Below are 19293 nucleotides of genomic sequence, written 5' to 3'. Positions count from 1 at the left end.
AAGAGCGCTCCGGGAAGAGGGAATGGCCTGTGCAGAGGCCCTGAGGAGGGAGCATGCCTGCAGTTTGAGGAACAGAGAAGCCAGTGTGGCCGGAGCCAAGTGACCATGCAGGGCCAGAAGTCACTGAGTCAGGGAGGTAGAGGCAGCCTGGACAGTGTAGGGCTTTTAAGGCCGTGTACAGACTTCGGCTTTTTCTCTGGATGAAATGGAGTCCGTGCAGGCTTTTGAGCCAAAAGGTGCCATGATTGGGCTTACATTTCAACAGGTTCACTCTGGTTGTTGTGTGAAAATCAACTAAAGGGAGGCAAGAGAGGAATCTGGGAGGCCAGCTGAGAGATTCAGGCAAATATCTCCTGGAGATGACAAGAGCCCCCACCTCACAAGGCAGTCGTGTGGATTCAGTGTTGACCAGCATAAGAGCATGCAGCTAGAAAGTGCTTGGGAAATGAGTGCTTACTTGACCAAAGCTTCGTGAGGGCAAGGACCTTGCCTCCTGTCTTCCTCACAGTGCAGCCTGGAGAGGTAGAGGGGGCCCTTCTCAATCAGTCTCTGAAGTCACCACCACCCCTCTTTCGGCATCTCCCCCCGGAAGACTGCGACAGCCTCCTGTTGGCCTCCCCGACGCCTTCCTGCCACACGGCTGGGACACCCCCTGTTTAAAACCCCTCAGCTACTGCTCATCCCGGACAGGTCACAGGCTCTTGGCATGGTGGCAGCATTGCAGGCTTCCCATGAGCTACCCCTGCCTATCTCTCCAGCCTCCCCCCTCGCCCACTCCCTGCCTGAGCGCCCCCTCCATGCCTTTGCTCAGTACACTCTCCCTTCTGCCTCAACGCTTCCACGCTTCAACGCTTCCACATTCTCCTCCCTGTTCTGTCTTCTTCTACCACTTCTTTAAGGGATAGTCTAGAGATAATGTCATGAAAAGACCCTCCAGACTCTGCCACCCCCAGTACATCCTCCACCCCCGAGCTAGATGTATTTTTCTATTTTCATGAATTTGTCTCCTCACCAGATCCATAGGAGTGGAATTGTGTCTTAGTCCTAACAGCATCCATTGCCCTAGCATGATAGCTGGCCCAATAAATACCAATATTCACTTGAAGGAATAAAAGAGGCTAGAGGTAGTGGATTTGGAAACATTGCTCATAAATGCCAAAGATCCAGACAGCTCCTACCTTCCCCCAGGACCACAGGAGAGATGTCCCCTCAGGGGCAACCAGAGCTGTGGGTCTACCTTCCAAAGGTTCAAGGAACTCCAGGACTAAGTAAGACAAAATTACACCCTGGGGTCCGGGCCCCCATGAGCACTTCCTTCCCACTCCCAGCCTGTTACAGCCAATAAGGTCCCATAGCCAAACCCAGCCCTCTCCTGTTCCCTGGGCAGCGAGCTCAGCCACATGGCCAGTTCCTTCCTTGACCAAGGGACAAGGCCAGGATCTCAACATTCCCAAAGGCAGCACCACTCCCTTGCAGGGCCCTCGCCTCCCGTCTAAGGAGCTGTCTCACCCTCCCCCATTTCCAGAGCTCCACCCCATCCCCTGCCATATCATGGCAGAGGATGGAGAGGTTCCCTAGGACCAGCCCAACCAGGATGGAAGGACTCTGGCCCCCCCCAGCGCAAGGAGAGGAGTGATCGCATATCTTATACACCTGGGACCCCTTTCCCGGACCTAAGATAAATGCCACGTTCCCAAGGGAGGAGGGAAAGGGGGCAGGAGGAAGTCTGGAACAAGGATTCAATGGAGAAGGAGAAACCAGGAGGAGCTTTGAGATCAGAATTAAATTCTTTAATACAAAATGTTTTTTTTAAGATATATCTGTATTTCTTTGTTGCTGTTTAAAAATAAATATGTACTACGGAATATCTCGAAAAACTGCACTAGGGACAAAGATGTGATGTTAATATCTTTCCCCCCACAATTATTATGGATAAACAGTAGCACCAATAAATAAATGATAACAAATATTAAAATTAAAAAAGGAGAGAGATTTAGTATGTAGAATTCTCTATTTTTTCTTGTTTTGTTTTTACATATAAAAAACAGAATAGCAATGTCTATTTTATCAGAATCACATATATACATAAACATATATATATATATATACAAACACAAGTTGCCAAATATATATATAGTATGTAGATGTATATTGAAACCTTATTTCAAAGGAATGTGTGGTGGGAAGCCAGGGGAAAGGGTAGGGCAGAGCTGAGTGTTAGCAAAATTAAATATCTGTTCAGGACAAGCTAGTGACTGTCACCGATCAGGGAGAGAGAGACTGGAAACATGAATTTTATACACGAAGACCAGTACAAATAAGAGAGAGCGAGAGAGAGCAAGAGAGAGATACATCTCATAAATAGTTGAAATTAAATATTAACCAAGAATACTGAAAAAACCCTACTCTTTAATTAAATTAACTGTTTTAATTTCTAATTAAAAAGAGATATTAAATAAGTACCGTATATAAAACACTTTCTCTTTTCTCTGCCTCCATGGCGGGCACATGGATCCTGCCCTGTCTCTCTGTGCCGCGGGAAGGGTCGGGTGGGGGACAGAGGAGGGTTAACCACTCACACACACAGAGCCAGGTCTCCTGGGGGGACAGAACTAGTGGTTTCAATGGTCTGAGGACATCAGGCCCTCCTGGGCTGCACCCGGGCAGGGGAGCAGGGAACGGGCCCAAGCAGGAGGCCCTTCCCTCGGACGACGAGCCGTCGGCGGGCGCTCTTCTTCCACCAGCGTCTCTCTTCTCTTCTCTAGGACATCTGTCAGTAACCTCTTGGGCATCTCAGAAGCAGGTGAGAGTAGCCGAAGGTTACCAGTCTCCTGGATCTTCCAGGCAGTGCCCCTGGGAGCAGGATGCCCGTGCAGCATGCAGAGGGGACCCCGAAAGCACAGCAGCGTCCTGAGGCTCCCCGAACTCCTGGTCAGAGCCAGCGTCCTCGTCCCTGTACCTGTCGTCTGTCTTTCTGTCCATTTGACTTGGGGTAGAGGCTTGGAACCAGGACTGGGTTTGTCAATGTTCCCAAAAGCAGGCCAAATTTGCCCCCATGCCCTGGCTTTGCATGTTCCTAGGCAAGGGAGGGGACCCTGGCCTCCCTAAGAGGGACAAAAAGATCGTGCCAGAGTCTCTCCTCCCATCCTCTTCCTTGTTGGGATCTGGGTGGGAACATTCTCCTCCCAACTCAAGTCCACAGCAGTCAAATACATCCAGTGAAGACACCAATAACATTAGCAATGTTAATTTAAAAAAAAAAGAATATATATATTTTATATATATAAAACATATATATTTATTTTTATATATATATATAATATATATATATATATATATAAACGTATGTATGTGGGTGGGTGTGTCTACAGGAATCCCAGAAATAAAACTCTCTAATCTTCCGGGCTCGGTGATTTAGCAGCAAGAAAAATAAAATGGCGATCCAATTCCAAGAGGGACCGTGCTTGGTCACCCGCCCGGGAATGCTTCTGCCGGAGTCTCACCCTCCGGACCCAAAGTGCTCTGCGCAGAGTCTCCTCTTCCTTCATTTCAGGTTTCTGGATTAAGGATTGTTCTGTCGATGGTGATGGTGGTGTGGTGGCAGCGGCGCGGTTTCTCTATCAGTCGTTCTACATCTGTCTTTCCTGGTGAGAGGTCTGGTTCCCGAAACCCTGAGGGAGGCTCCTTCTTCCAGCCCAGCTCACCGCCTTGGCTTGTCACATCTGCGGGGAACGGAAACAAGAGTCCGGCGGTTAGGGCCAGGTGAGGAGACCTAGTGGTGAGGCCAGCAGCCTCCCCTTCCTGGCAGCCCGAGTCCCTGCAGCGGAGAGGACAATGAAAGCATGGTCCTGCCTCAGGGAGCCCTGGGGTGGAGGAAGAGAGCCAGCCCCTGTCCAAGGGGGTCCCTGTCCGAGCTACTGTCTGAGAAGTAGCTTTGCCCAGGGCTCCCAGTCTGCCCTCTAAAGCTTACGATCTAGTTGAGACGAAACAAGGACATGGAGACATCTCATCACAAGCAACAAATAAATACGTACTAAAGAACAGTCCCTACTTGACATTTAAAAGCGGAAGAGTGACCAGAGCTGGACCAAGTTAATCAGGAAAGGGTCCCTGCAGAAGGAGGTGCTCTAGCTCAGTCTCTGTGGGGCTGGTTTGGGGAAGACAGTGAGCAAGGGAAACCGGCCTATGCAGAGGCCCAGACGGGGACAGCCAGCTGAAGGGGAGGCGTTGCCCCCGGAGAAGTGAGGCTCCCAAGGGAAGGGGGGCCAGCAGGGCCTGGGGCCCCAGGAAGCTGAGGGATGCAACTCCCTTCTCCAGGCCCACCCTCCCAGCCTTGGCGATAAGCTTCCTCTTTTCTTGAGCTCACTGGCGGCAGCAGGCCCTAGGTGCTAGGCTGCCTTTCCTTTCTAATATGCTATTTAACTTAGGGTGGGAGAGAGACAATCAGTGGCTGTGCTACTCCCATTCATGCCCTTGCCGCTGGGCTGATCGTCTTTCACCCTCCCAACTGTGAGGACGGGTTAGAGCAGGCCCTGCCCTTCTGAGAGCCTTCGAACGGGGATCCTAAGCCTCCAGTCTGGAGTACTGAATTCCCCCATATAGCCAGGTCTGGGCTTGGGGGAGGTCTCTGAAAGCTGGGGTAACTTCAGTTAGCTCCCAAGTTACTTCAGACATCCCCATCCCAGACAGTCAGTCTCTGCAGAATAATCTCTACAAAAACCCTAACATGGCAAGCCTTTCTTCTTCCCCAAAGCCTCCAGGGGATGTGGCGACCCCTCATCCAGCCCTGGAGTTAAGTGGAGCCCCCATTCCCAACACTATATACATTTCCTATCTTCAAATACCACCAAGACAAACAGAGCCCCACATCAACACCTCAAGACCTGGTCCCCAGCATCCTCTGAACACCCATAAGCCACAGGAACATGGCAGGTGGGAAGAGGCAGCCAGACTCCAAAGACTTTGTTGATGGAGCATCTGGGCTAGCCAGGGGACATAGTGGCCCTGCCTGGGGAATCGCCACAAAAGCCCCTCCTCCCTGGGTGACACTCTGGCTTAGAGGGCTCCCTGCCTTTGAGCACAGGCCAGACGGGTATAAACGCCAGTCAAGGCATCAAAAGATTGCCAGCCACCTGTCACGGCCCTGTGTTCCTGACCTCACCCTCCGAACTCACTCATGTATTCACCTATCCACACTTAACACTTCCTTTGTCCTCATTGTGGACAAGAAACAGAGATACAGATGCCTTGGGAGAGGGGGTATCACACAGGTGAATAAAAACCAGGCCCAGGTATGAGGCGTTCACAGTCTAAAGTTAGGAAAGAGGGAGTGGCCCCTCCCTTCACCCATCCTGGGGCACTCGGAAATATGTGGGCTGTTTAGGGTTGTTGCCATGACTACTAAGGTATTAAAGATATCTAGTGTGCCCAGATGTTAAATCTCCTACCGGCCCTAAAACAACAACCAGAGCCCATGCCCTCCAGAACCCCAGTCTGAGGAGGGACTCAACTTCTGCCACCTGTGGAGAGACACTGGGGGGTGAGAACCCCGGTGGTGCCGACTTCGGAGGGCAAGGCCCCCAAGAGAGTGTTTGCGCTTTGTCGAGGGCAGCGTCCCTGAGAGTCCCCCACACCGGGAAGGGCCCTCAATATTAGTAGCAAACAAAGGCAGTAATCACAAGGTCAGGACCAACAGCCACCACGAGAAGGACCACGGAACACAACACTCGGCTTGCTTCCACACCACCACATTAGGCCACACCAGACTACCCACTCAGACAACCCGGGCAACCTCTGAATGGGCCCTGCCAGGCCAGGCCGGTGCCCACCACCCACCGCTGGGGCCCTGCGAGCCAAGAAGGTAGTAGTCACCAGGCAGGCAGCTAGAAGCTGAGCAAGCAGCTGGCCCCTCTCAGGTGCTCTTTCTCTCTCTCTCAATCTCTCTTTCTCTCTCTCTCTCTCTCTCTCTCTTTCTCTCTCTCCACCTCTGTGTGAAGCTCCTCTCTGACTCGGCCTCTGGGAACCAACCTGCAAGTACGTTCGTTTAACTCAAGCTGCCTCGCCTTGCAACGTGAGTCTGTGTTTTTGCAGGAACATTTACACGTCTGCGGATCTTGTACAAACAAATGCTTTCTCCGCTCTGAGCAAGGCCCACAGGGACTGCAAAAAGGCAAAAGGAAAGACATCTAAGCTAGAGCGTCAGCAGAGAGAGAGAAAAAAAAAAAACATGCAACACCCCCTAATGTGTGTGCAGAGGCGCCCCCACCCTGCTCATGGGCCCCCACACCCTTCCACGCCCTGGAAGGATCCAAGTGCTACAGCAGAAGACAGAGAGCGGCGGAAAGAGGCAGCATTGGCTAGGAAGACTGCCCGCAGAAGGAGGCAGACAGACGGGCAGAGAGTGCAAGGACAGGGCTGCAGTAAGGGGCAGTGTGGTCCCACAGGGACGAGTGCAAGTCTCAGGCCACAGGGCCCCACCAGCTACTGCCCCTAGAAGAGCACGCCTTAACGCTTCGCCTGCTGGGGACAGCAATTGGGGGCCACCTTCTCCCTGTGCAAGGGCTCATACCTAGGTCCCGCCACCAAAGGTGGGCTAAAATAGAGTGTATCCGCAGGCTGAGCCCAGAGGCAGTGTCCACAAGCCAAAAGGGCCCAGGGCAGGACCCACCACAGCCTCCAACCCAGAGGAAGCAGCTGCCCTACAAGGAGGCTTCTGTGGGTGCCATGGGTTAGGTCAGAATAGGGGACTCCCCTCCAGAGTCCATGAGAGGGGCTGCCAGGTGATGCTTGACCCCATCCGACCTCCTCCTTCAGCCAACAACAAGCTGCCTCATGTCATTCAAGCCCTTCCTCACACCACATCTGCCCTCCTCACCACCCTCAGCTTCCAGACAAGCGCAGAAGCCTAGAGCAACGGAAGCCAGTCGGGTGAGCAGGCACTAGTGCCCGGCACCCTCGCCAACATGGGCCCACCACCAGTGCCCAGTGGGTGAGAGAAAGGCAGTGCCCAGCCAAGCCAGAGCCCCCTCCACGATTCCTCCAGGCCCACACTGCCCACCCACCTGCCCCCAACCTTGGACCAGCAACGCCACCACCAACTCTACTCATTGGTGCCAATTAGTGGAGTGAGAGTGAGAGAGAGACACTGGGGCAGAGGGGTGGATTAGAGCCAGGGAGGGAAGGAGGGAGAGAGGGAGGGAGGGAGGAGGGTTAAGGGGTCCTGTGGGCAGGAGTTAGATTGGGGGCCCTGGGTAGGCTCCAGGGAATGAGACAGCAGAGGCACCACATACAAGCTTCAGGATTTATACCGGGATTTCTTGCGCTTTCTTTTTTGCCCCTTTCCCTTTCCTCGAACTGATTTTCTGGAAAATAAAAAAAAAGAGCCAGAAGGCGGGGTGGGCAGGGGGAGGAAAAGAAGCAGTGAGAAGGGCAGGGTATAGGACATGCTCAGGAGACTAGAGGCAGTTGGGCTCCAGGAAAGAGGTTACATACACATGTAGGTCAGGGCAGCAGGCACCTTACTTTGGCCACCCCGGCGTGGCAAACCCAGCCCTTGGCAAGGTTTTGGGTGGGGAGCAGAGGCTGGGTGGAGGGCCCAGGCCCCAAGGGCCTCCATGCTCATGGTCGCTCCTGGTCCGAGACAGGGGGCAAAGCACCAAGGGCAGGCGCTTTGCCAGCAACCCTGTGCAAGACTGACCCTGAAGGTCAGGGGGCTATAAAAGCTAGGCCAGAGTTTGGGGAGAATGTCAGAGACCTGACTTGATGGGGTGGGAGGCAGGGGCAGCAGGCTGTGCTTCGGGCACCTTCTGTCTTCATTTCCAAGTGCAATAGCAAGAGGATCCCTCTAGGAGTCCTGCCTCCACGAATGGGGGGTGGGTGGGGGGGAAGCAGCTCCACCGGGGCTGGCACAAAACCAAGGACTGGCACAAAACCAAGTGCGGCACATAAAAGCATCAGCTTCCCCAGCCATAACCTGGGCTGAGAGGTGGGGCTGGGTGTCCTCAGAGCCCCAGGCAGGCTGGCAGGAGGGTGGAGTGGGAGTTAGAGAGGCATGGGGAGGAGGGACCTGGGTGTCACTTGGCAGGGAGCTCTATCCCCAGCCTGCCAAAGCCTGTTTGCTATACCATCTCGCCAGACCTTCTTCCGAGCCCAGACGAGCCCCCTACTCTCCCTGTGGGCAAAGCAGGCATTTGGGGAATGGCAAAGGGGGACAGGCTGAAGCCTGTCCCCCTTAAGGGAACCTGCACACTCCACACCTGCCAGGCTCAAGAAAATGCCCCTCAGAATGTCTGCCACAGGGGAAAAAAGGGGCTATAAGGGATCGAGGTAAAGGGCAAGTCTGTTCCCTCTTGCTGAGAGAAAGTGCTAGAAGTAAAAAGGTCTAAACACACACACACACACACACACACACACATACCTTTTCTCTCTCTCCTCCCCCCGACCTACTCTCTCATATCACTACTCTGGTAGCTACAGCAATCCTAGAAGTTGGAGACTTAGGGAAGAGGCAAGGGGTTGAGGCCTAGGGGGCTTCAGTGTCTCCAGAACACTGGGAGCAGATAGGATGGTGGGGGTGGGGGGAGGGAAGGACATTGGTGCTCTCTCTCAGTCTCTTTTCCTGCACACTCATACCCCATGCCAGCTGCTCGCCCTGTCTTGAAGGCTCGCTGCCCCCACACCATGCCCCCCAACCCCTGCTTCACCCTGACCCCACCTTCCACATTGAGCAACTGGAAGCCTCAGAAAATAACCAACATTCAATTCTTTCTCCCTGGCCAAGACAGCTGAGTGTCTCTGACCTGCTTCACTCCTACAAGAGGGCATGCACCAAGAAAACACCCCTGCTGGCCCCAAATCCAATTGTGCCACCACAGCAGGCACCTTAAGAGGGCGTTTCCTCTGACACACGAAAGGTGGCCTCTCTGCCACCCATTCCCTCTCCCTGCTGTGGGTGATGGGAGACCAGAGCAAACCAGGGAGCCAGTGTCCAGACTGCCCCTCGACACACCCAAACCGAAGTCCTGGCCAGGAATGACCTGGAGGCCTAGAACATGTCGCATCTCCCAAAGGAAGCTCCGGGCTCCAGGCTGGATTTTGTCACTAATTCTAGAGCCATAATCCTGGAGTTTGCTCCATCCCACCGCTGCCACATGTCCTCATGAGACCAACTCCCTGACCCGATGAAGCCATCAGACCCCCTGAGAGAGGAAGCCAAGAGCCCAAAACCAAGAAAACCAACCAAGGAGAAGGAGAACTATAGTCATGGCCACTTACTTTTCTTGCCTTGCTCTATCTTTCTTTGGTCTGCGGTGGGTAGAGAAAGAGGAAAGAACAAAACAGAGGTTCAGAAGGTGATGATAATGATGACAATAATAATAACAATAGAAACTTAACTTAGTATTTATGCTATGTCAATACAGTTTTACTCTCTTTACACATACCTCACTTAATCCTTAGAACAATGCTATTAGGTACATATTATTACTGTACACACTTTATAGATGTGGAAACTGAGGCACACTGGTATAAAACTGAAGTGCCCAAGGTTACACAGTTAGAAAGTAGAAATGAGCTAACACATGGAACATGCTTAACCCTGGCACAGAGCAGGTACCCTGCATCTGTTTGCTGAACAAATAAATCCGTGACTCTCCATCCTCACCTGCATTCACATTTTTCATGCTGTAGGAAGCTCATCTCTCCTATGTGCTGGACTTTGTGAAGTCTGATACGCATAATCTGGAGGAAAAGGAAGCAGATCACAGAGATTAGTGACCCAGCCAGCCATACCCACATGGGACACCCCTGTGGCTCCTGCCACTCAGCAACCAGGGGTTCTATAGAGCAGGGATGGGTGGTGGAGGTAGGGGGGCTGGGGGCTCTGCCAGAAAGAGCCTCAGGCCCATCCCAACTCCCCCAACCCTGCTGACCTCAAGGAGCCCCTGCTTCTCTTGAGGGCAGACATGGCTGCAAGGGTTGGCCAGGCTGGGAATTCAGGTCCTGGGTTCTCAACACTCCCCATCCCTCCCCTCCTCTCATCCCCTCTAGGCCTCACCCTGACCCCTAGTAGCAACCCACGAACCCCCCCACCCCAGGGTCTCAGTGCTCCCTCCACTCCACCCTATACAGGCTGAGATAGACCGTCACCATGCAGCACCAAACAACTGGCTTTTAAATTCTCCACAGACCATACTCATCCAGCTTCCCAAACAGAGCCCCAAAGAGGGAGAGAAGGCAAGACAGACTCCTGGCACAGGTGTCACCTTCCTCCTGAGCCCAGGGGACAAAGGTCAGGGAAGAGGAAGGGGTGGTCGGGGCTTGTTGGGAACCTGGACAGGGAAATGAAGGCATTTTTTTCCCCCAAAGAGGCAAAACCCCTCCGCACCTCCGCCTAACTGACTCGGGGGCAAGAGCTGAGCATGGCAAGTCTGACTTCTCCTCTCAAGTGTCCCCCACCCCCACTCCCCACAGGTACCCACCTGCATGGTGATGTTGAACTCTTCCGTGGGCACACACTCCAGGCCCTCGTCATTGCAGCAGCCTCCACACCGCATCAGGGGCACACAGGACGGCTTAAAGATATACTCGATCTCATCGGGATACTCCTGGAAGATGTCCACCAGGGTCTCGATTGGACGGCAGTAGCTGCGCTGGTAGACATCCATGAACTTCACCACTGCATGGGAAGGGGCGATACATGAGCCCAGCAGGTCACACAAAGGATGGCCAGCCCCTATCTCCACCCAGCTTTATAAGGCCACTCCTCAGGGTTTCTGTGAGAGGTACCTATTATCAGGCAAGTCCTTCTACAAATCTAACTTAAGTCTTTCTGACTGTGGTTGAAGTCCCTCCCTAAGCTTCCCATTATCAACACTAATGAAGGCCTGTTTTTATGCCAAAGATCTCACAATACTGTCTCAGGTTTCGAGGGAGATAGCCTGCCACATCTGAACCCCCTGCCTCACACCATGACACCTGAGTCAATTCCTGGGTCAACTTTGTACCAGAGGACAGTTTGAGTGGGAATATACCTATCGGGAATGCTCTAAGCTTCCTGTGAAAGGAGATACAGCCAAATTGGCCAACCTACTCCCCATTTCCCTACACTGCTCCAGAATTCACTGCCATACCCCTACCAACCTACCGACAATCATTTAATGGGCACTTATTATATGCTGGGCACTGTAAACAGCAGTCCATAGTTGTCTTCTCAAACAACTCTCCGCACATGGTACTACTATGAGGTTCTGGTAGGACCCGCATTTTACACTTGGGATCTGGACACCGAGTAACTTGCCCCGAGGCCACACAGCTAGTAAGTGGTAGTTAAAATCAGATCAGACATCAAAGCCTTCCCTAGCCCATGCCATGTGAAAACAGAAGGGAGGCTTCAGGGTTACCTTGCCACCTGCCAGACCCCTCCCCAGACATCAGCACAGGGACTGGGCTGCCTGGAATCAGCGGGTGGCTGTGGGTGGGTACGCTGTGCAGGCCCTGCCAGCCACAGATAACCCCGCCCAAGAGGGCAAACTGCTTGCATCATGGAAAAACGGTGCTGCCACTGCAGCCACAGAGCACTTCTAGAAGCTGATCTGGAGGAAGACCAGGGCAAAGACAGTTTCCCAGGCTGACTGAGGAGCCTGAGGTGCATCGGACCATAAAGGGGTAATTCTGGGCCACAGGGGCCAGCCCTTGGGAGTAAATAAACTCAGGACTCCCTCTTTAATAACTACTCCAAATTGTGGCCCAGCCTGCCACTCCCCATCACAACTCCTACCACCACCCCCACATAGCAATCCTGTCCCTGACATGAGTTTCCCCTACACAGGAGGGAAAAGGCAGCATCCAGCCAGCAAGGAGACTGGGCTCTGGCCATGACTTGGTGTGACCTTGGACCAGTCGCTCCCTCTCTGCACCTCAGACTCTGTACGTCTGTGTAAGTGGGTTAGGCCGATCTCTAAAGACGCTGAAACAGAGTCTGACGTCTGGGACTTTATCTTCTACTTTCAGCCCTGAGAACAAGCTCCTTTCTCTCAACCCAGGTAACTCCAAGTTTGGAACCTCATCAAGGCTGTCTCTCCCCAGAGACTAGAGTTGAGCCTCCCCATCCTCCTTCCTCCAGGAGGGGCAAAGGAAGAGAAGCCTGGGGGTGTGGATGTAATAGGTGGGTTGAGGAGAATTTAGAGAGTTAAGGGAAAGTGGATGGGGAGAGGCCACAGGTGTGAAAATGGAAAGTACAGTGGGGGCCCTAAGCCAGTCCTGGGCCTTTCCCGAGGTCTCCACTTCCCCTATCCAGACAATGGGCACAGAATGCTTCACCCACAAAATGGTTAAGCGCCATCAAAAAGAATACAAACAAGACCAGGGGTCCAAAAAAAGCCCGTTTCTAAGCCAAGTTTATATCGAAGAAGATGACTAATCAAGAACTGTTAACCTGACACTTGTCATGGTTGGGGACAGACATGGCCCAGACTTCAGGGCCCCAGGTCCCACCCAGGACAGGATAGCAGAAAAGCTAGCCTGGGCCATGACAACTGATAGCTGAAGGTAAAAAGACCCTAGATGAGAATTCCTTGGAAAAGCTCTCTGGAATCCCCAAGGCCCATGGGAAGTGAAGGGCAGCACCCTTCACAACCTAGCCATTGCCTCCAAAGAAAGCTGTCCTGCTTTTGCACAGGGCGTGGACACACACACACACTCCAACATCGGGCTTCTGTGGTTTTCCTTATTTCTCAAAGACAACCTTTTCCCCAACAAACAAAGACCATTTGTCTTGCCTCTCCCAGGCCATAGAGACCACTGGGAGGATAAGGGGGTGGGGGCACTGGCAGCGGGTGGCTCGTCAGTGGCACAGTCTGTGGAGTGGCCGAGAAGCCAGGCCCTCGGCCAAGGAAAGGTTCCCGGGCCAGGAAGGAGGCAGAACCGGCTGGGCATCACCGTGAGCCCTGGAGTACAAACACAGCTCTGGCCACTTCTCTGGGTACACTGGATTTAGGTCAGGGAAATTTACCTGGAGGAAGACCCCAGGGCTTTCTCTCCTCAGAGGTGAGGAGCTGGGGGAGTGGCACCTGAGGGCACTCCTCCCCCAGGCTGGAGCAGAGGCCATTCAGTGGTAGGGAGAGCCTGGGCGTCCCTAGAAAAATGGGAGGCTCCCTACTCTAAACCACAGCGAACAAAGGCAGGCCGACAGGGCTTGGGCAGGGGGCGGGGCGCCTGAGAGCTATCGTCAGCCCTCTGCTGGCGCAGGAGGGAAGTTCACAGCACCCAAACCCCCTCCACCCAGAGGGCAAGGGGAGGCGGTAGGGCTTCTCTCTCCACCCTCAAAGGAATGCAACCTAGCGGATGGGATTCCATGAGGCTGGGCCCTCTGCACCTCCAGCTCACGCACAACCAGATCTCTGGATGGCAAGGGTCACAGTCCCATCCACACAGGCCCCGCAGGTGAGACATGGCTGGCTTAGAATGACCATCTTCCCCTGAAAGCAGGGGGGACAAGGGACACCTCCCTTGACATCTGGGATACCTGAACTCTCCTTGTCTTCCTGGTCTATGCTCAAGGCTCCCTCTCCAAAGAAAATTTTACCGGAAAGACCAGAAGAAAAAAGCCACAAGTCCTGTTCCTAGAAGAGGCCCAAGCAGGCAACAGAGTCTTCCAGAATGAAGGGTTAATATCACTCTTTCCTGATCCCCAAATTCCTGCACCCTTGCTCCTTCCCCCAACATAATAAAGAAGGAACTGTGCCTCCCCACCCAACCCCTGAGAGGTCCAGGAGCCGGGGGTCTCACCTTGGTGGGCTTTCTGTTCTCCTTCTGCCATGGGCGCAGCCTGAGACCACTGAGGACAAAACAAAAGAATGAGACATAAGCAGGAACACACAGGCCCAGTCAGTCTCCCCCGCAACACAGCCTCTGGCTTCTCCAAGCCTTCCGAGTGGAACTGAGCACCACCAGGGGCTCCCCACAGCACAGAGCCCACCTCCCACCCCTAAACTGCTCCAATTCTGAAGCCAGAGAAGATAAAACTGACCAGACCTTGCAGGGTGGGAGGCTCAAAATGCAGGAGGAAAACACCAGAATGATGCATAGTCCAGGTCCCCACTCCTTCTCCACATCTCCCTCTCCCGGTTCCCAGGGGCCCATTGCCGAGGTAAGGAAAGTACATTCTCTCAGACCCCCTGACTCCCTGGTCCAAAGCCACAGCTAAGTATTAAGGTCAAACAGGAGGACAAATTTGGACTGGGGCAGGAAGGAAGGACTAGGGGCGAGAAAAACAACATGGTGACCTTCTCCTGCTGACATGACAAATACCAGGGTGAGCTGGTGCTGGGAAGGGAGGGGGTGCAGAGGACCGAAGGGCACCAATCACCCTCCCCCATCCAAACTCTTCATTCCTCAGGAATATTTAGCAAACTCACAGGTTGCCTGGAGGGTAAAACCTGAGCAGAAGCCCTGAGGAAGAATAAAGCCCCATTTCTCCCCATATGCAAATATCTCTGGGACCTGAATGTACCTCCAAAGTCTCAAGCTTCACACTCCTACCTTGTTCCCTGGTTTCTTCTCCCTCTCAGACTGGAGGGGTCCCCAAGTCTCTCTCACCTGGGCACCTTCCTCAAATACAACCAGGGAAGCTTTTTATGCCTTAGCACTGCCCAGCCCCTAGGGGGCCCCCTGCACTACCTAGGCCTGAGGCCTCCCCTATCCCTCCCCACCCCCACAAGATCATTCCTCCCCTCCCCAGAAGCTGTGAAGGTCAACAAGCCCAACCATGTGGGCCTGACAGCACCAGCCAAAGGCTTCTCCCAGCCCTTTCAGAGGACCTCCAGTTCTCACTGCCCACCCCACCTGCCCCTCTTGAGGGGTAGATACTGCGCACTGCCCTCTAGCCCACTCAACTGCAAACCCATTGACAGTGAGTCTCACAATCTGTCCGGCACTCTCTCTCCTTCCCACACACCCCCAATGCACCCCAGATCCCCCAGCTTTGCCCCCAGGGCCAAGGTCAGATAACAGTTTCCAGACTCCTAGCTGGATAGCCTCCAACTGTAGCTCCCTCAGGGGCCCCCCAGTCTCTACCTCAGCCCCTCCCCCATCCCCAGGACACCCCTTGGCTTCTTTCTGCCAACATTCCCCCTATGCTTTCCACTTCTGGGCCCTAAACTAGGAGAGGGGACAGAAACCTCGTACCCCCTCCAAGGCCAAGGGGTGCAAGGAGGGGGGATTCTGGGCAGGGAGAGGCCAGACGCCCTTCTCTGGGGGCCTCTGAAGGTCACACTGTGGCCAGTTAGCCACTCCTCCCCCTCCCCCCCACCCTTGGAGGCCTGGAGCCAAGGCCTTGGTGTCACAGTCTGAGGAACTCCCAGTGGCATCAGAGACCCCAGCCCATTTCCTTCTTTCTGCCTCTCCCCAAAGGGACTCTGGCTGAGGGAAAGTGTAAGAGAGGGGTGGAAAATGGCCTCTTAGGTGGCTTTGAGAAGAAAGTTGGGTGGGCAAGTTTAGAGGTCCAAAAAAACCACCTGCTCTTGCTCAACGTCCCATTTCACCCGGACAAAGTGTGTTTGCAAGGCTGGCAGGAGCGCCTTCCAAAAGGTTCAGGGAGGGCTAGTCCCACACTGCCTATGTCACAGCAAATTTCAAACCATTTTTACAAAAAGTGTAAAGTGGGGTAACGACACTTCTAAACCCTCTTTTGGCCCACCTCCCATAAAAACTAAAGCACAGCTCACTCGGAAGTGTGGGGGAAGGGAGGAACGCTGACTGTCACCAAGTCTGGACTTTAGGTAGAGCCTCGACAAAGCACCCGGGTGGGCCCTGGCACCTTCCTTGACCTCTGACAGAGACCATCCTTTCTCTGGACTCCGAGGCCGGAGAAAGGTGGATGGGTCTTCTCAGCAAAAGATAAAAAATAAAGGGGTAGCAGAGGCTTCTCTCCACGCGAGGGAGGAAATGGGGAAGGGGCGTCAGGAAATTCCTCCTAGCACAGAAGGGGGTTAGGGGCTGAGGACGGCGGGAAGGGACAGGGCGGGTCTCCGGGTCCTCCAGCCGGGGCTAGCTCAAGAGGTCACCTTCCCGCGGATGGCTGGCGGGGGGAAGGGCGCCGCTCGCTGCCCCGGACTCCCCGTTCGGGCCCCGGTGGCTCCTGGAACACGCGGCCGGCCAGGCCCGGGCTGATGTAATCGGCTCCGCGCCGCGCGCGCCCGTCCGGGCGGGGGAGGGCGGGCACCGAGCGGGACGCAAGCGAGGACGGGTGGGGGTGGCGCCGCGCAGGTGGCCCGGCAGAGAGGGGGTCCCCGCAGCAATCCACCCCGAAACTTTTCCCAAACTAGCGGAGAGGACCGAAGAGATCTAGAGGCAGTGACAGCAAGCCCTCTCTCGCGCCTGCGCCCTGCCCCCCCCCCCCGCTCTCTGCCCTCCCTTGGTCCAAGGTCCGAGCACCCCCCACCCCCGGCCTGTTGGGCTCCGGCTCCCGCCCCCGCTGCCCAGACTTCCAGTTCGTCGGGGAACAGCGACCGGGAGCAAACTTCAGCAGCCGCCGGCAGCGCAAGCCCAGCCCCCTCGGCCTCCTCCCGTGGCTCCCGCCCTCCGCTGGTCGGCCCAGATCGTACGTGCGGTGACTCCGGTGGGTGGGCAGGGCCCGCGTGGGCGGTGAGACTCTATGCTGGTGCCCTCCCACCTAGCGTGCGCCCCCTCCCCCTACACGTACGAGGATCGAGGGGGAAGCCGCGCGCCCGGTGCCCAAGGACCCGCGTGGGGCACGGAACCCCCACGCGCGCGCTCGCACGCACGTCCCCAGCCAGGAGAGGCGCTCGCAGCGGCCCGCGGCGCCAGGCGGGCACCGCAGCTTACCTTGGCATGGTGGAGGTAGAGCAGCAAGGCAAGGCTCCAATGCACCCAAGAGAGCAGAAAGTTCATGGTTTCGGAGGCCCGGCCGGGGCCGGCGCGGCTCGCGCTCCCTCTCCGGCTCGGGCTGCGGGGTGGCCCGCTCTCCTCGGCGCCCAGGCGGGCTCCTCTTCCTCCCCGAGCCGAGGCCGGGGCCAGGGCCTGGGGCGCGCGCGCGGCTGGAGCACTGTCTGCGCACACAGCCGCCTCACCGGTCCATGAGCCCGGCTTCCGAGCGCTGAGTCGCCACCGTGGCCCCCTCTCCTCTTCCTTCTCTTCTTCCTCCTCCCCCTCCTCCGACTGCGGCTCCTCCCGGACTGAGCTAGCACTTCTCCCGGTTCCGCTCGGCTCGACTGCCCCGGCGCGGACCACGGCTCCTCCGGAGCGAGAACAGCCCAGAAGTTGGACGAAAAGTTTCAGTGCAATACCGCGAGCCCCGACCCCCTCCACCCCGCCTCCGGGCGCGGGCTCCGGCTCCTTCCCGCGGCTAGCTGCCGCGTCCACGGTCGGCCGCCGGCCGCGGAGGAGGTGGGCGCTGGGGTGGGGGGCGGTGTCTGTCTGTATGTCCGTCAGCGCTGCTGGTCCGATACCGGATCCCCAGAAGGAGGGCTCACGCCGCGCTCTGGCGGTCACCCCCAAAAGCAGGTCACTCACTTTACCCCTGTCCCGCTCGTTGCTCGCTCGCCCGCGCGCGCTCTCTGACCCCGTCTCTCTCTCTCTCTTCCTCGACTTCTCTCCGGAGCTCTTGCTACCTCTTTCTTCACTCTGCTGATTTCCAAAATCCGGAGTGATTTGGCGGAGTAAAGGAGCAATCTCCTCAAACGGTCGGCCCGATTGAAGCGGAGAATGGGCAGCAAAAATAAATTAAAACGGAAAAGAATACGGTATTTTTAAAATGTTTAAGAAAAAAGGAGGGTAAACCCTGGATAAATGAACATCAAATTCCAGTGCAGAGACCCCTGGCTGGTGACTCCGCGGGTTCGACCGCCTGGTCGCTGTTTCTTCAGACCGAGTACCGCTGCCGCCGGCTCCACTCGCCCCCCGAGCCGCGGCCTCCAAGCAGCCCGGCTGCCCCAAGCCTCTGCGCTTCTCACCGCTACCAGCCGCCTAAAAAAGGCCTTACTCCGCCCCCATTCTCCCGGACCCCGCCTCTGGCACGCCCCCGAGGATGGGACAGACCCCTTCGCCTCCAGCCGCTCGGCGCTCGGCTCGGTCCTGGTCCCACGGCGCCACCTTCGCCTGGGGACACCTAGTGAAGCCTAGGCCCCCCCACCTACCCTAGTGAAGGGAAACCTCACCAAGGCTCATAGCCTGAAAATTACCCATCTGCCCCCCTTTGCCCGGAGACCCACACGCGGTATTTGCGAGGAGAAAACAAGAAAGTGAGGTTATGCGCGGACAAGGCTCGAAAGCTATTCCCCACCTTTGCTGGGAATATTGGAGGGAACGTGAGGAAAGAGAGGTCGGACAGGGACGGTTGGGGATAGGGAAACATAGATCTACTGGAATCCTGATGATGACCCCTGCCAGATTCTATCCCTTCCAACACTCTCAGCTCCTCCCTCCCTCCCTCCTCCCCTCCCCCCCCCCCCCCCCCCAGCAACACACACACTCACACTGACACACGCGTCCTCACGCAGACGCTGCTCTGGCAAGTTCACCCAGCTTCCCTGTGGTGGCCGAGCGCCCCCTAGTGACTACCGTCTGCACACTCCGGTTCTGGCTCAAGAGGAAATGGGCCTCAAGAAGAGGGGGAAAGGAGATTTACCCCTTATCCCACCATTTCTGACCTCCTAAACAGTGACCTTTTTTTGGATTCGAATGGTCCCATGTACAGAAGAGCCCGGTGCTGGGCACAGAGGGCCCGATGTCTCCCAATGCGCCCATCTGGAACCCTCATCTGGCCTACTGACATCAGAATGAGCTGCAGCCAATAGGCTGGGGTGACTGGGGTCCTTTGGGAAGTGTCCAAGGAGGCGTCCTTGTGGAGAAGCATTTGGCACCAAGTTTGTGGGGCTAAGAACGGGAAGCCGTGTGGTTCTGGGGTTAGTCAGTGGCCAAGAGGGAAGAGGACCTGTTGGAGCCCACGTATGCACTGTGGAGTCTGGCAGAGCCCAAAGGGAGAGGCAGCTGGGCAGACAGAGGCCCTTGTTCCTGCTCCCCCAGCCCAGATGTTGCCAGGGAACTGAAGCCAGGGGCTGGTGGGGGCGGATGGAGGCCAGGGCCTGAGTGATGATTCAAACCTACTCACCAGCACTAAGGAACGTCTGTAGGCCAGCTGCCCGGAGCTCCCACCAGGCTGGAGGCCAAGGCGTCCATCAGCCTCAACCCAGGCTCACAGCTCCTCTTCTGAACAGAATTAGGGGGCTATCCTCAGCCCTGCCCAGTCCCCCAGTATCTCTTGCCTACTTCTCCCAG

General features: G+C 55.6%; 1 protein-coding gene across 3 annotated transcripts; it reads right to left on the bottom strand.

Annotated features, from left to right (window-relative positions):
- Positions 1-1969: 1969 nt before the first annotated feature.
- VEGFA (vascular endothelial growth factor A) lies at positions 1970-17973 on the bottom strand. Of its 3 annotated transcripts, XM_011354720.2 has the most exons (8): positions 16843-17973; positions 13786-13834; positions 10479-10675; positions 9662-9738; positions 9274-9303; positions 7308-7361; positions 6028-6159; positions 1989-3722 (listed from the first exon to the last, which is right to left on the bottom strand). In XM_011354720.2, exons 1-8 carry the CDS (start codon positions 16906-16908, stop codon positions 3701-3703), a joined length of 627 nt encoding a protein of 208 aa, XP_011353022.1. In that variant the 5' UTR covers positions 16909-17973; the 3' UTR covers positions 1989-3700. The 3 variants fall into 3 exon arrangements, with proteins under 3 accessions (XP_011353024.1, XP_011353022.1, XP_011353023.1); XM_011354721.2 differs by lacking the exon at positions 7308-7361 and having other exon boundaries at positions 16843-17972; XM_011354722.2 differs by lacking the exons at positions 6028-6159; positions 7308-7361 and having other exon boundaries at positions 1970-3722; positions 16843-17971.
- Positions 17974-19293: the final 1320 nt, after the last annotated feature.

Source organism: Pteropus vampyrus, unplaced genomic scaffold (assembly GCF_000151845.1).
Source record: "Pteropus vampyrus isolate Shadow unplaced genomic scaffold, Pvam_2.0 Scaffold18, whole genome shotgun sequence".
Taxonomy (NCBI): domain Eukaryota; kingdom Metazoa; phylum Chordata; class Mammalia; order Chiroptera; family Pteropodidae; genus Pteropus; species Pteropus vampyrus.
Note: the sequence above shows the minus strand (reverse complement) of the source record. Positions and strands in the feature narration are given on the sequence as shown.

Coding starts and splice junctions, on each gene's coding strand:
- VEGFA (XM_011354720.2), bottom strand. CDS start 16,908: ATGAACTTTCTGCTCTCTTGGGTGCATTGGAGCCTTGCCTTGCTGCTC. Junction 10,676..13,785: donor AGAACAGAAAGCCCACCAAG/GTGAGACCCCCG, acceptor CTTCCCATGCAG/TGGTGAAGTTCATGGATGTC. Junction 7,362..9,273: donor GATAGAGCAAGGCAAGAAAA/GTAAGTGGCCAT, acceptor TTTATTTTCCAG/AAAATCAGTTCGAGGAAAGG.